This window comes from Triturus cristatus, chromosome 1_2, assembly GCF_964204655.1.
Source record: "Triturus cristatus chromosome 1_2, aTriCri1.1, whole genome shotgun sequence".
Lineage (NCBI taxonomy): Eukaryota > Metazoa > Chordata > Amphibia > Caudata > Salamandridae > Triturus > Triturus cristatus.
The window spans coordinates 971,196,669-971,209,693 of NC_140580.1; the positions used below are offsets into that span (position 1 = coordinate 971,196,669).

General features: G+C 44.6%; 1 protein-coding gene across 3 annotated transcripts in view; it reads left to right on the forward strand.

Moving 5' to 3' along the window:
• The window catches only part of FKBP15 (FKBP prolyl isomerase family member 15), a 371,570-nt gene that overhangs the window by 238,617 nt on the left and 119,928 nt on the right, over positions 1-13,025 (forward strand). For all 3 annotated transcript variants that reach the window (XM_085610375.1, XM_085610359.1, XM_085610368.1), the window contains exon 20: positions 815-986. In XM_085610375.1, coding sequence (XP_085466501.1) covers positions 815-986 — 172 coding nt within the window. The remainder of the gene's footprint in view (positions 1-814; positions 987-13,025) is intronic.

A 13,025-nucleotide genomic window follows, 5' to 3' on the forward strand; every position in this document is an offset into this window, starting at 1 on the left:
CACAGGCCAATTGTCTTTTTCAAAACCAGAAATATGTAATCGCAAATTGTTTTGGAATTTGTCACAAATGCAACTTACAAAATAATAGCACATGTATTAGTCTTAAATGTGTAAGGGACACAATGGCAATATCATTATAACATCTGCAACAAGTGAGAGAAGGAGGCAGGATGTCTTATTGTTAATCCATTGAGAAAACAGGGGGAGGCAGCAAGGAAGGAGGATGGGTAAGTGAACCAAAGTGTACTTCTGGCCTCTGGGGCAGATTTTGAACCCCAACAAAAATCTAAAAGGGGGTTTTTACCCGCTCTACCAACATCTCCCTGACCAAAAATAAATTAAGATGGTTTGGACCTACTCTGTTTTTTATCTCCTATTTAACATTAAATGAAATTGGTATTTTTTTCTGAGTCACAGACTGATGTGCAAAAATATACTGTGCCATATTATATTGTAAATCTTTTCGCATATTGACAAGTTGGTACCAAATTTTATAGTACAGCATGTAGATCTTCACAGTGTACATCCTTTCGCATATTTACAAGTTGGTACCAAGTGTTCTAGTCCAGCATGTAGATCTTCACAGTGTACATCCTGGTTATGATGTGATTTTGCCTTAACATTCACTTCAACCACTTCAGAGCAGAAGTATTATAACTGTCTGGTGTAATTGCTGTGATAAAAATGGATGAGTAAGAGGAATCCCTGAGTAGCCCTAGGTATTAGAAAATGTCTTTGTTGGGTGTGTTCCATTCTTAATGCAAAATTGAACACTATTGTCGGAATGATTCTCTTCTGTTCTCTTTTGCTCCAGGCCAAAGTTGCTGGGGATCTTGCAGAGGCTACGGGACAGGTGTCACGGCTGCAGCTTGAATTGACGAGCCACCAGAAGAAGGAGATGGAATTGCGGACGCAGCTTACAACTGCCCTGCAGGAAGCAGAGAAACAAGGGAAACAGCTTGGAGTCCTGCAGACACAGCTAGCAGGTTGGACATGACTGCCCGATTATGGAGTGGATTATTTCTTTGTCACTTGTAATTTTTATGTTTTGTACAATGCTGTGTTTGCGGTAATCCGAGTGTGTTTTCCAAGTTTTGGAAAAATTACATTTTTGTGCTGAAATTCATCCAACTCTCTGAACAGAAAGTTCAAGAATAGGGCTGTTCCTAGCAATATTACTATTTATCAATAGTGATTTCAGAAGTAATATTTTTATGGGCATTCTCCTTGAGTCTGCACCAAAAACTGTTTCTACATTGGTGGTGACGCTTATCAGAAGGCCAAAAATATTTGCCTACCTGTCGTTAGATTGGCTCGTCAAAGCCTCAGTCTCACAACAAGCTCTTCAGAATTTTAATCTCTGCTATGAAATGACTGGCTTTGCATGTTAATCATGAACAGATTACATAAACTCCAATACAATCCATGTACTACCTGGGAGCAATGTTGAACACACTAAAGACAAAATGGACCCTTCAAAGGAGCAAGTATTGGATATCTGTCTGAGGTTTCACTATCTTCTTAAGACTGTTCACACTATGGCAAAGCAGATATCTCTCCTGAGTTAAGTGGCGTCTTGCACCTTCCTGTTTCCTTATGCTTGCTTTCACATGAGACTGTTGCAACAGGGTAGAGAAAACCACGGTACCAATATTGTCACAGATGGGAGGACAAACTTACCCTGTCTCCTCATGCAGTCCAGTCTCTTTAGTGGAGCCCCAGAATCTCCTATGGGTTGTGGACTCCTAGCAAGATAACCCGACTCAGACGATTGTCACAAACACCTCTATGACTCAATAGGTGCACATATGGACCATCTTCAGATTCAAGGGATGTGGACTTGCATGGAAAGGTCCTACCACGTCAGTCTTGTGTAACTGAAAGCTGTACGCATAGCCCTCAGTTCATTCCGCACAGTCTGCAGGATGATCTATCTTTATTGTTCAAGTGAACAACATGGCAATAATGCAATGCCACTAATCAACTACTACATGTGTGGGGGGAGTGGGCGTAGAGGACATGGTCCAGTGTAGTTTCACAAGAAAATAAGAAAGTTTACGGTGCAATATGGGCCTGGAGTGGAAACATTTCCAGGATGTCTTTTAGTACCAGCCTCGCCCGGTCTGTCTATGGGAGCTAGTGCCACCCCTTGGATAATATCTGACTCAAACTGAAAGACTGTGCATGAAGCTGATGAAATATAACCACATTATTTCTGAAAGAGCTCAATTGGTCACAGCGAACCAAATAAACAAATTCAAGTTCCGGTACTTTGTCTAGGAATTCTTTACTGTAAAATGGGCAGAATATTTGCAAAGGCTGTGCCTCACAGTGCATCCCAGGATGTCTCTAGATCAAGCTCCTCCCCCTATATTGTACCCACAAATTTCATGTAAATGAAATATGGGGGGAAAATGATTAAGGTTCTGGGACACAGACTCTGAAGCAATCTGAACCCCTCACTGAAAAAATAAACCAGCCTTAGAGGCATTAATAAAGAGCTTTTGGCGCACCTGTTTAAGGAGAGTTGTGGTTGTTCGAAAAACCCCTTTGGGACTATCTCTCCCCTTTACGTATGGAACGCTTGAGCTTTCAGAATTAAGAAAATCGAGGAATACTTCACGCCTAACTGAAGAGGCTCTTGAGATATCTGGCTGAACTATTCAATGTATCCTTGGAGATCTTTGCCTTAATCACTATGACAGGACATCTTGGGGCTTCAAAGATGCTGGACGGTAACAGGCTGTCACTACACAACACCTTGTAAAAAATGAATCCTGATTTCCCTCTCACTCCTTTTAACTTGCATAGCTATCACCCTCTGCCTTAAAATTATTCAGTTCATTGTGTTTAGCATGTAAGCAATACAGGGAAATGTCAGTTAATCATTTCTACATGGGAGCTCAAGATACAGAGTGAGATTGCACACTCTAACCTAACTGGCGAAAAAAAGGACATGAAGATGGCTCAGTGAAACAAACTAGACTCTGACCCCCTTTTGATCTAGTTTGAAATGTTGATGGTGTCATGTCATCCTGCGCGTTGTACCTTACGCGCATGATGAGATGACACCTTCAACATTTAAAACTAGATCAAACTGAACTAAAGTCTTGTGTACATGTCCTTGCTAACTTGAGTAATATTAAAGGAGCCTCATGCGAATGAAGAGATGGAACAATCAAAGATTGGGAATGGTATTGCCCATGCAAGCTGGACTGGAATGTTGTACTAGTGATGAGATGGCATTGTCAAATATTAGACGAAAGGTAACCGTAGTCTCATTGAATGTGATGGTATAATCAAACTGAACAAGACAGACTAATGTATTGTATTGTATTGTATTGTATTGTATTGTATTGTATTGTATTGTATAAAATTCTTCTATAGCGCTTTCTGTCACCCTACGGGTATCCTGGCGCTAAGAGACTATAAAAAACCTGAGACAGTAGGAACGTTCGCCGTTGTGCCAAGAATGTTACACTCTAATCTCTGCCAAAGAGCCATGTTTTAAGATTTGTTCTAAAATTCAGCAATGATTTGGCTTGGCGTAGTTCTTGGGGGATTTGATTCCAAAGGCGGGCTGCCGCCGTACTGAAGGCCCTGCCTCCCGTCTTGGTGTGTTTTACTCTGGCGACCACTGCCAAACTTTGGCTGGTGGACCGAAGAAGTCTCTTTGGTTCGTACCATGAGAATCTGTCGCACAGAGGAGGCGGACTCATTTTATGGAGGGCTCTATACACCATGACCAATGATTTAAACTCGATCCTTTTATTGATCGGGAGCCAATGAAGGTCCCTCAGTGCCAATGTTGTTGAGGAGTCACGTTGTCTTCCCAGGGCCAGTTTGGCTGCGGCGGACTGTATTCTTTGCAGTCCCTGTACAGTGTACCGGGGGGCACCCAGGAGCAGTGAATTACAGTAGTCCAGCCTGCTTAGGATCACGCTCTGAACCACCAGAGATCTGGTCTCAATAGGGAGGAGCGGGAGAATTTGACGCAAAGCTCTTAATAAGGCAATACAGGTACCTATGGTCTTATTCGCCTGAGATTGCAGCTGGAGATCTTCATCCATCATAACCCCCAGGTTACGGACTGTTTTTACTGGCAGTGTCGGGGCGTCTTCCGGCAAAAGCCGGAACTCACCCAAGAGATGTTTAGGCAGTCTAGCTGCGCAGCAGTGCAGTAACTCCGTTTTCCCGGCATTCAGCTGCAATGAATTGGCTCTCAGCCAGTCTGAGACTTTCCGCATGCAAGCCTGGAAAGAATTCATGGGCACTGCATGCTCTCCCTCCAAGGAGAACATTAGCTGGATGTCATCAGCATAATTAACCACCTCAATCCCGTAAGATTTTATTAGAGGGATCAGGGGTCTCAGATAGGCATTAAAGAGTATAGGGCTGATAGCTGAGCCCTGGGGTACTCCATGGCGAACCGGGGTCCAGGAGGATACAAAAGGCGTTAGGGTCACTGCCTGTTGACGATCCGTCAAATATGACCGTAGCCATTCCAAGGCGCGACCTGTCACCCCCATATCTTCTAACCTTGCCAGCAGCACTGAGTGATTAACCGTGTCGAATGCTGCCGACATGTCCAACAGTACCAACATAGAGGAGCAGCCACTGTCGGCACGCATTCGAAGTTTGTCCAGAACGGTAATCAATGCAGTTTCCGTCCCGTGCCCAGGCCCAGAATGTACTGCTGTATATACATAATGAGCTGCCAAAGTAACACCATCAAACTTGACAGAAAAGAAAAAGTTTTGTACATATGGCACAATGAAACCTAACTCAACAAAGGAGAGTAGCCGAGCCTCATGTAAATAATAAATGCAAAAACATTCAATGAGATTGGAAATTTACATGCAAATGGGACTGTCGAACGGCCTCCTTAACTAGACGTTTGAGGTATAAATAAGTGTGATTGCTTTTTTGATGTCGTCATGAATAAGCAGAAGTTACTGGTCGCACTATATGTACGTTCCAATTTGACAGCCAAATTACTCTTTTTATTTTGTCACTTTATTGTAACAGAATGTTGAGGTTGAGCAGTCAAGGCTTACTACTGCAGGACGGTGAGGAATTAGCAACTCAGATTCATTATGATACAGTAAGCATTAAATAATATCAATGTCAAGTCAGTGCTTTACATAGTGAACCTAAACAAAGTGATGTTACCCAGTATCCCTAGCATCTTCTGTTCCCAAGATCCAATCCCAAATGTATTTATACCTGCCCAGCACTAGGGAGTGGAATTCTGGTGAATGTTGTGCCCTAGGAACAATGTCATCCTAAGGAGGATGCCTCTGGGTCAGTTTGGGTCTTGTTTTACACACATACAAGTCTATTATTTAAAGAATATGTGGGTGATTGATGGGGGAAAAACAGCCCTTACTTAGATCTAACATTCTGTGGTACCCTCGGATTTTGAGGAGTAAAATCAATCGCCATGTAAATTAGCACAAGTCAAACTCAAAAATTTGAAAATAACTTAGCACAAAACATGCCTTCCAACCAGCAATATGCTCACCCTCGAGAAAGTCTTGTGTGCTTCCACTGGTGTCCTTAGTAATCTGGTGTCCGATCTCCGGTGCTTTGTGGCGAGAGTGCAGTCCAGTACTTTTTAGAAAGGATGATCTCTAACCCCTGGAACCGGAAAAAGCAGCCTACATATCCGACTTTTATATGCAGCACATCTGGCAGTGCGGCACACCACGAATTCCTCTCAAACTACCAGTGTACTCCCCAAGATTGAAGTAACATCACATTTTGTCTTGTCCAAGTAATGGTCTCTCTTTAATAATAATTAATTTACACAGGAAGTGGAGCCAGACCAGATTGAATTAAGCCCTAAGCAAATCAAGTTATTCTTTTACCTGCATTTCTTGAGGGGACTGGTTGTCATGGTCCACTTTCAAAAAGTCTTAAAGGGTATATTGATGCAAGCCAGTAGCTTCATATACCCAGAGCCAACTCCACCTAAAATGGGTTTGATTGCTGTACTGTGTGAAATGTGCCTTGCCCCAAGCTCCAACTTCGGCAAACTCATTAATGGCAACTGGGAAATACTGCACAGTTTCCTCAGGAAAGTGTCCTGGGCCAGAGTCAGAGGGTTGGTATTCAAATTGCTCCATAATTCAACCCTCCCAAAGAGCAGCTGCTGATGCCTTCCCTCTGATCAGCTCTATTGGAGCAGAGAAGGGGATCACTCCAGCCTATAAATTAAAACCGGTGCAATATGACAAGTCCAGATAATCAACATGTACCACAAGCTCAAAGTTTTTTTTATTTAACATAAAGGATTTCTTTAAACCAGTATTTTGTGAGTTAGGTGGTGGTGGCATCTCTTTAGCTCTACTGAATGTTTTATGATATTAGAATAATCCACAATGCTCCCTCCAAATATTTTCTCAGTCTTGGTATATGATGGAAAATCTAGTTGGAAATAGCAAGGTAGGTAATGGAAAAGATATAAAAAGATGGATTTGAACACATATGGTCTTTACAGCTTGAAAATGTCAGCCAGCACATTGCCTATAAAGCCTCTTTGTTCTTAACCACTTGACCACATTTTCTAAAGGTTTGAACATTCCAGTACACTGGGAGAAGATTGGACTTAAGTTAACTTACACACTATCACAGTATTGAAAATTATATGAGCGCCCCATAAGAATTTTGAATGAATCTGATTCCTTTTTTGCTATTTGTTGGAAAACCCCACTCCCACTCCGCAGGGTGGTGGTGGACTTCCCGAACACACTGTGGTAGCTTGGCTCGAGTGGTCAGGAAACAGGCACCGTGCTAAGCATACAATATACCCATACAATAACCATGCGTGCATCCGTTCCAAAAACGACTCTACACCGTAAAAATTATGAAAATATCTTTCTTTATCTTTTTCTCTTAGTTGCTGATTGGGAAAATAAATAAGACAATCACAATATACAAACTTTTTAGAAAGTGCAGGACAAATAAATACTGGCTTAATGATTCAATAAATAGGGGTGATCATAAATACTGAAGGCCTAAATAAAAGTGCAATACAGACAGGCAATTAAATATTCTGAGGCAATAAATACTGTAACCAATAAACATTGTGCATCAATAAATACTGTGGACCAATAAATACAGTGGAACAATAAATAGGTTAAATACAATAAATACAGTGCCCCTAATAAATACTTAAAAGCTGACAGTGACACTCATGGATTCAGATCACTTTTGAATTCCTAAGGGCTGATTTGGCCCAGGCACAGCTTGTGGGGATGTGGAAGGCTTGGGGGTGTCTACTCCCTGGCTTGGTCAAGGCTGAGGCCTAAACTGAGGTAGATAAAGGGGGGAAATACCAGAGACCTGGCTCTCTCTCTCCACACAACTTCTCTAGATTAGTCCCAGTTCACCCCTGGCACAGTCAGGTTGGTTCCAGCACCTCCCTAGCCCCTTAGAGCAGTCTCTCAGGTCTCCACAGGGCCTTAGGCGCCCTCTACTCCACTTACTGCCCTTTTTCTGATGCTCCGACGCCGCTGGAGTCGGGTCGACGCCGTGAGGCGGTTCCAGCTCGATGTCGGCGGCCTCGGCACAATGTCAGTTCTTTGACGACGCCGGCGGCGGCTCCGGTCTCGACGTCAGCGGCCTCGGTTCGATCTCGGCCTCCGATTCGATGGCGTCGGGCAGTCTTACTCGATGTCGACTTCGGGCGGCTCCGGTCCGATGGCGACCTCGGCTTCGATGACGTCGGCCGGCCTTGCCTCGATGTCGACTTCCGGCGGCTCCGGAGTGCGATCCTCACTCCCGACCTCCGGTGCTCCTCACAGGTTTCCGGCGACTCCGGAGTGCGACCTCCACTCCCGACCTCCGGCACGATTCTCACAGGTTCCGGCGACTCCGGAGTGCGATCCTCACTCCCGACCTCCGTTACCCTTCACCTCGGTCTCCGACGACTCCGGAGGGCGGACTTCACTCCTCCGATGACGCCGCTCACTCGACCTCGGGTGACTTCCTCCTCGACCTCTGGTATTCCTCACGACCTCTGACGGCGCCCTCTCTCGACCTCTGGCGGCTCCGGGTACGACGTCTGCTTTTCCAGTCAGCGCCGCTTCTCCACCTCGGGCTCCAGGTCTTAGGCTACTCGACGTCGGACTTCAGGGAAACCAGCTTCCAGGTCAGGATCTTGCTGTTCTCTTGTTTCTAAGGCCTGTTCCTGCTGTCCAGGTCCTCAGGATGGTTTTTCTGACTTCTTCCCACACAGGGCTCTAGGCTGGGCTCCGTCAGTAGGGACTAGTATCAAGGGTGGGTTTATGGACCCCACTCCAGGCACAAGTTTCCACCCCTGCTGCTTCACTCCTTCCTCCTTCACGTTTTTGCTGCTCACTCCTCACCAGTCAGGTGCCAACTGCCAGCTCCAACTGCCAACTCTCCCTCTTAGCTTCCCAACATTCTAAACCGCCTCCAACTGTCACAGGGTTCTGGAATGTTCTGGAAGGTGCTAGCAGGTTCCAGTGGATGCTGGTGATGTCACAGGTGGCCACCATTTTGTGCTCCAGGCCCTCAGACAGAAGTTTCAGGGGTAGCTAAAATGGCTCCCTGAATCTGCAGCAACACGAAAAAGTCTGGTGGTTCCCAAAAAGGAAAAATTCAAACAGGGTTTGAGGCAAAAGTGGGACAAAATAAATAATGATGAGGAGGGACCACCCAAAGGGCTGACAGGTCTAACACTATTGTATTTGAAAATTCTGTTATAAGGTTTGAAATTTGTCTCTCTTTTTCCAAAAAATGTCATGGTGGAACCCAGCCTTTCTAATTGCTCCCCAAGAAGGTCATATTCATCAGGCAGTGTTTGATTTCTTGGATTATTGCATGAGTGTCTATTCAAAACTGCCTTTAACTGTGCAACGTTTTTGCTTGGCGAGACGCACAACAGTATTTTGCTGTTTTAATGAATGTGAGTAACAAAAATCACGTGCTTTGCGATCTCAAAAATACCTTTGTGCAACGTACAAAAGATTTTGTGGAGCCCTATCCAAATCGTAAAATAGAGGGTGCATGAAAGAATCGTCTCCTTCCTGTTTGTGAATTGCAGAGGTATGTATCAATGTTTTATGACCTCAGTGACGATTGGAAACCATTGATCAGTTACCTTCCTCCAAGTTGGGGTGGTACCAGATTCTTAAGGGTAAGCTACATCTGTTCTACATCTTCCTCATTGAAGCTCATTGTGAGTGGGCTCGGGAGGACCAGACGGTGGCTACAAGGGCCACTGCTTGTTAAAAAAGTAAACCCACTTTTCCTTGTAAAGAGCAAATGGCTGCTTTAACAATAAAAAGTTCCATGCAGGTCTGCTGGCCGCCATCCCTGTTTCGCAGTCATTCAGTTCACAGGAAATAACAAAAGGACTCCCTAATACTTTTATTATTAATTATTCAGGGGCTTTTGTGACCTCCTAAAAGCTCATATTTTGCGACGCGACTGATTAGTACATCAGTTAGATCACAAAATTTAAACCCTGTTTGTAAACCATTAGTTTTGCAATTTTCACCATATGATTTTCAGACAAATTCTTTCATCGGCCCGAAATTCCTTGAATATTGTGCTTTCTCATGCCCCATTGTTTCCAAAACGTCTTCAGGTGAGAACCTCTCAACCCATATTAGTCCGGATTGGGCTCACGTGCTTCGCTCACTCTGTCCAATTATGGACACTGTTAAAGGTGGGAGTTAATTTATTTTTCTGGCTACTCACTTGATTACAAATACTGTGGTGAGAAAGTTGCTCTTTTTCAGCAAGTCCTAATTTATCTCCTTTAAATGAAGAGAAAAGTTCAGTCTATTATTTGCTGGTTTGAACACATGCAACAGGTTGAAACCGGTCTAAGTACTCTTGGCAAAAAACTGCAAACGCATGGCCATTAATATTGCTCTTGGACAGTATCTCTTAAAGGAAATAAACAGTGTTTCTCAAGCTCAGCCTCTATTTCCAGTTTCATAATTTACAGAGTTCAGAGCCTGTCAAGCCCATCCCAGTGAGAGGGCGAAGTCAGGTTTTGGGACAACGTGACTCTGCATAGCAACAGATAGCGTGAACAGGATCATAGAGTGGTCATTAAATCAAGTTTGTTTTTTCTATGGGCCATTAAGTAAATGCAAACTTGGGACTGGCTCGTGTTCTTGGTGTAACCTGCTGCTTCTGTTTTCACCATAGTGAAAGCAGTCCATGTGTGACAAAGGTAACCAGAATATACTTTTTAATTTACACCGAAAAACCTCAAATAGTGCCCTACTGCAAAGCTGCAAGGGGTCAGTAGCAAAATAGATGTTTTCAGTGGTAACTGTCAAATTGCATGCACATATCTTATGCAGAAGACAGCTGCTCATTATGTGAAGTGTGAATGATCACAGGAAATACAGTATTTATCTTGTACATTTTAGATGAGTATTGTATTTCCTACCATTTTACTCCTATCCTTGCTAACTATTACAGAACCTTGATTTCTGATGGATAATTCTAACCGCAGATTCCCCAGGCATCAGACTGAATCTGGTAAAGCTCCATTGTCATTCGGCTCCATGCCGTCTTTGTTCCGCTCCAAAAATTACAAATGGAGTTGCATTTAAGCATCAGACATGTGCACTGATGTCAGTTCTTTTTTTTCTATGCCTTCAGACGTAGATCCGGAGCACTCCTCCTTTTTTGCGGGGTGTTAGAGAAAAGTCTCATCCTAAAATGACTTCGATTAAACCTTGTACAGGCTTTCGCAAACAGATGTCTGTGACTGATCCCCACTAGGTGTACCTCTGGTGTTTGGGGTCGGAGCTCGATTCCAAGATCTGCGACAACTGTGTACATATGAACCCAAAGGCCATAAGGGATTTCAAAGCTCCATCACAAATCACCACAAGAGTCCATGCCATTCGTGGTCGGAGTCGAGAGTAACGTCCTTTCTGCCGGGGCAGATCTTAGTTGTGCTCAAAGGCTTTTGGTAAATCAAAGGGGAAAAAAAGCATAAGAAGTCAGGGTGGAAATTAACCCTTTCCTGCCATTCTCCTTCTCCAGAGAAGGCGCAAGGACGTCCGTGTGCCACCTGCACTAACTCATCTAGAGCCGATTCATAGTGTAGTGTCAATGCACATCACCTTTCTGGGTTTGTCGTGATGTTTCAGCAAACCAAGGGATTTAGGGAGGCCAAGCTTGGAATTTTCTGCACACTTCCAGCTTTCTCAGCACCCTTTTGGGGCCCCAAGGATCCACAAGAGCCTCCAGTCAGGCTACCATCGACAGGTTCGCCTTCGGCGCCATCTGGGCCACTCGAACCTGCTTCCGCACCGCCTTCAGTGCTGACTTTGGTCAGTATGCCACAATCTGTACCGGTCCCCTTCGACATCGACGCTGGCACATACAGATGATCCACAGCTTATAGTGGTTTTTGAATCCAAGTCAAATTCACCTCAACCTCACATGAGCCTGCAACCTTTATGACTCTGACATGATACCCTTACCTTAGTCTTTCATAGACACTACATTACATTTTCGACTCTGTTCAAAGCCAGACTTTCGGTGAGGACGACAAAGAGAACTCGTCCGAAGGCCTACAACATTCCAATGGCTTGGACACCTCCACAGACACTGGGTTAGCCTCTCTTCCTGTTCCAGTCATGAAGGAGAGTGCATCATTTGCAGTAGTGATCAGAATGGCTGCAGAGGTCTTTGACCTGCAGCTCCCATCTATGCAGGTCAAAACAAATGTCCTTATGGGTGTCCTTGAGCCTGGGCAGGCATGTGCCAAACATCTTCTGCCATTTAATGAAGCTCTTACGAATATGCTTTTGGGTAAAACCATGACCTGACCCTATGGTCAACACTGTTCCCTCGTCACCCCAAATCACTTCCAGGCGACCGTGTCTTTCTCACGTAGAATCCAACACCAAAGGCATCCAATAGCAAGTCCACACACTGGTTCAGGCGTCCACTAGCAATGTCATCCCTAGTGGCTTTCCTACTATTCCTCCTGACTGCTAATCCAGGGGTATGGAGGCATTCGGCAAGTGCATGTTTTCCTCTGCCAACCCTGCCTTACTCTCTGTAAATGCCAGATACCTCCTTGGCCACTACACCCATAGTATGAGATATTCTCGGTCAGACCTTACAGGGGTATTTAGCCCAAACTATTTAGGATGGCTGGTATTCAGCTAAATTTTTCTATCTAGTCTGGCCTGGCCACAACTGATTTGCTTGAGTAAGGCAACTGGCATGAGTTAGACGCTTCAGCGCCACACTTGGATAGGAGGTTCACAGGCTTTTCTGAGGGGATGGCCAGGCATCTTTCATGGATAGGCCATTTGATGGTTCTCACCTCCTTGGTGAGAAGGCAGATTTGGCCCTAGAGTGTTTCAAAGAGAGTTGCACCACAGCTCATTCCTTCGGTCAGGAGTTTGTCCTTATCAGGGCTACGTCAGGGGTTTGGCATATCAACAGCACCAGACCCCCACCACCAGTGCAGAAGTCAGTCAGCCCTTTTGAGCTTGGGGTCACGGCTCCCAATGACAACATCCAGGACTTCAGGAAATCGGAGACAGTGCACAGCTCAGTCCTCCGCTCCTCTGGCAACAACTTTAAAACTGCTTTAATGTGTCTGTTCCAACACACAGCCACCACCCTATTGGACCAGGGTCTGTCATTTTGTCCAAGAATGGCAAGACATCACTTCTGACAAATTGTCCAGTGGAGGTACGCTCTCCCATTTCTTTCTACCCTGAAGTGAAAAACCCAGCTCACGTATACTTGCGGTCCAAGTCCATATTCCATTCTATTCCTGATCGGTATATCTATTCCAAATGGTACGCTACCCAGTCCACAAACTGGGTCGTCTGCAATACGCATCACAATTATTCTCACTCGGACGTGTGGTGAAGGTGGTCCTTCCTTACATAAGTCTCCAATATAGTGATATGACTAAATTTGTCACACTACATTCTTGTGAGTGAAATTCCCATTCATTATTGGGTATACTGAGTAAGGGTGAGGCAATATGTGTCACA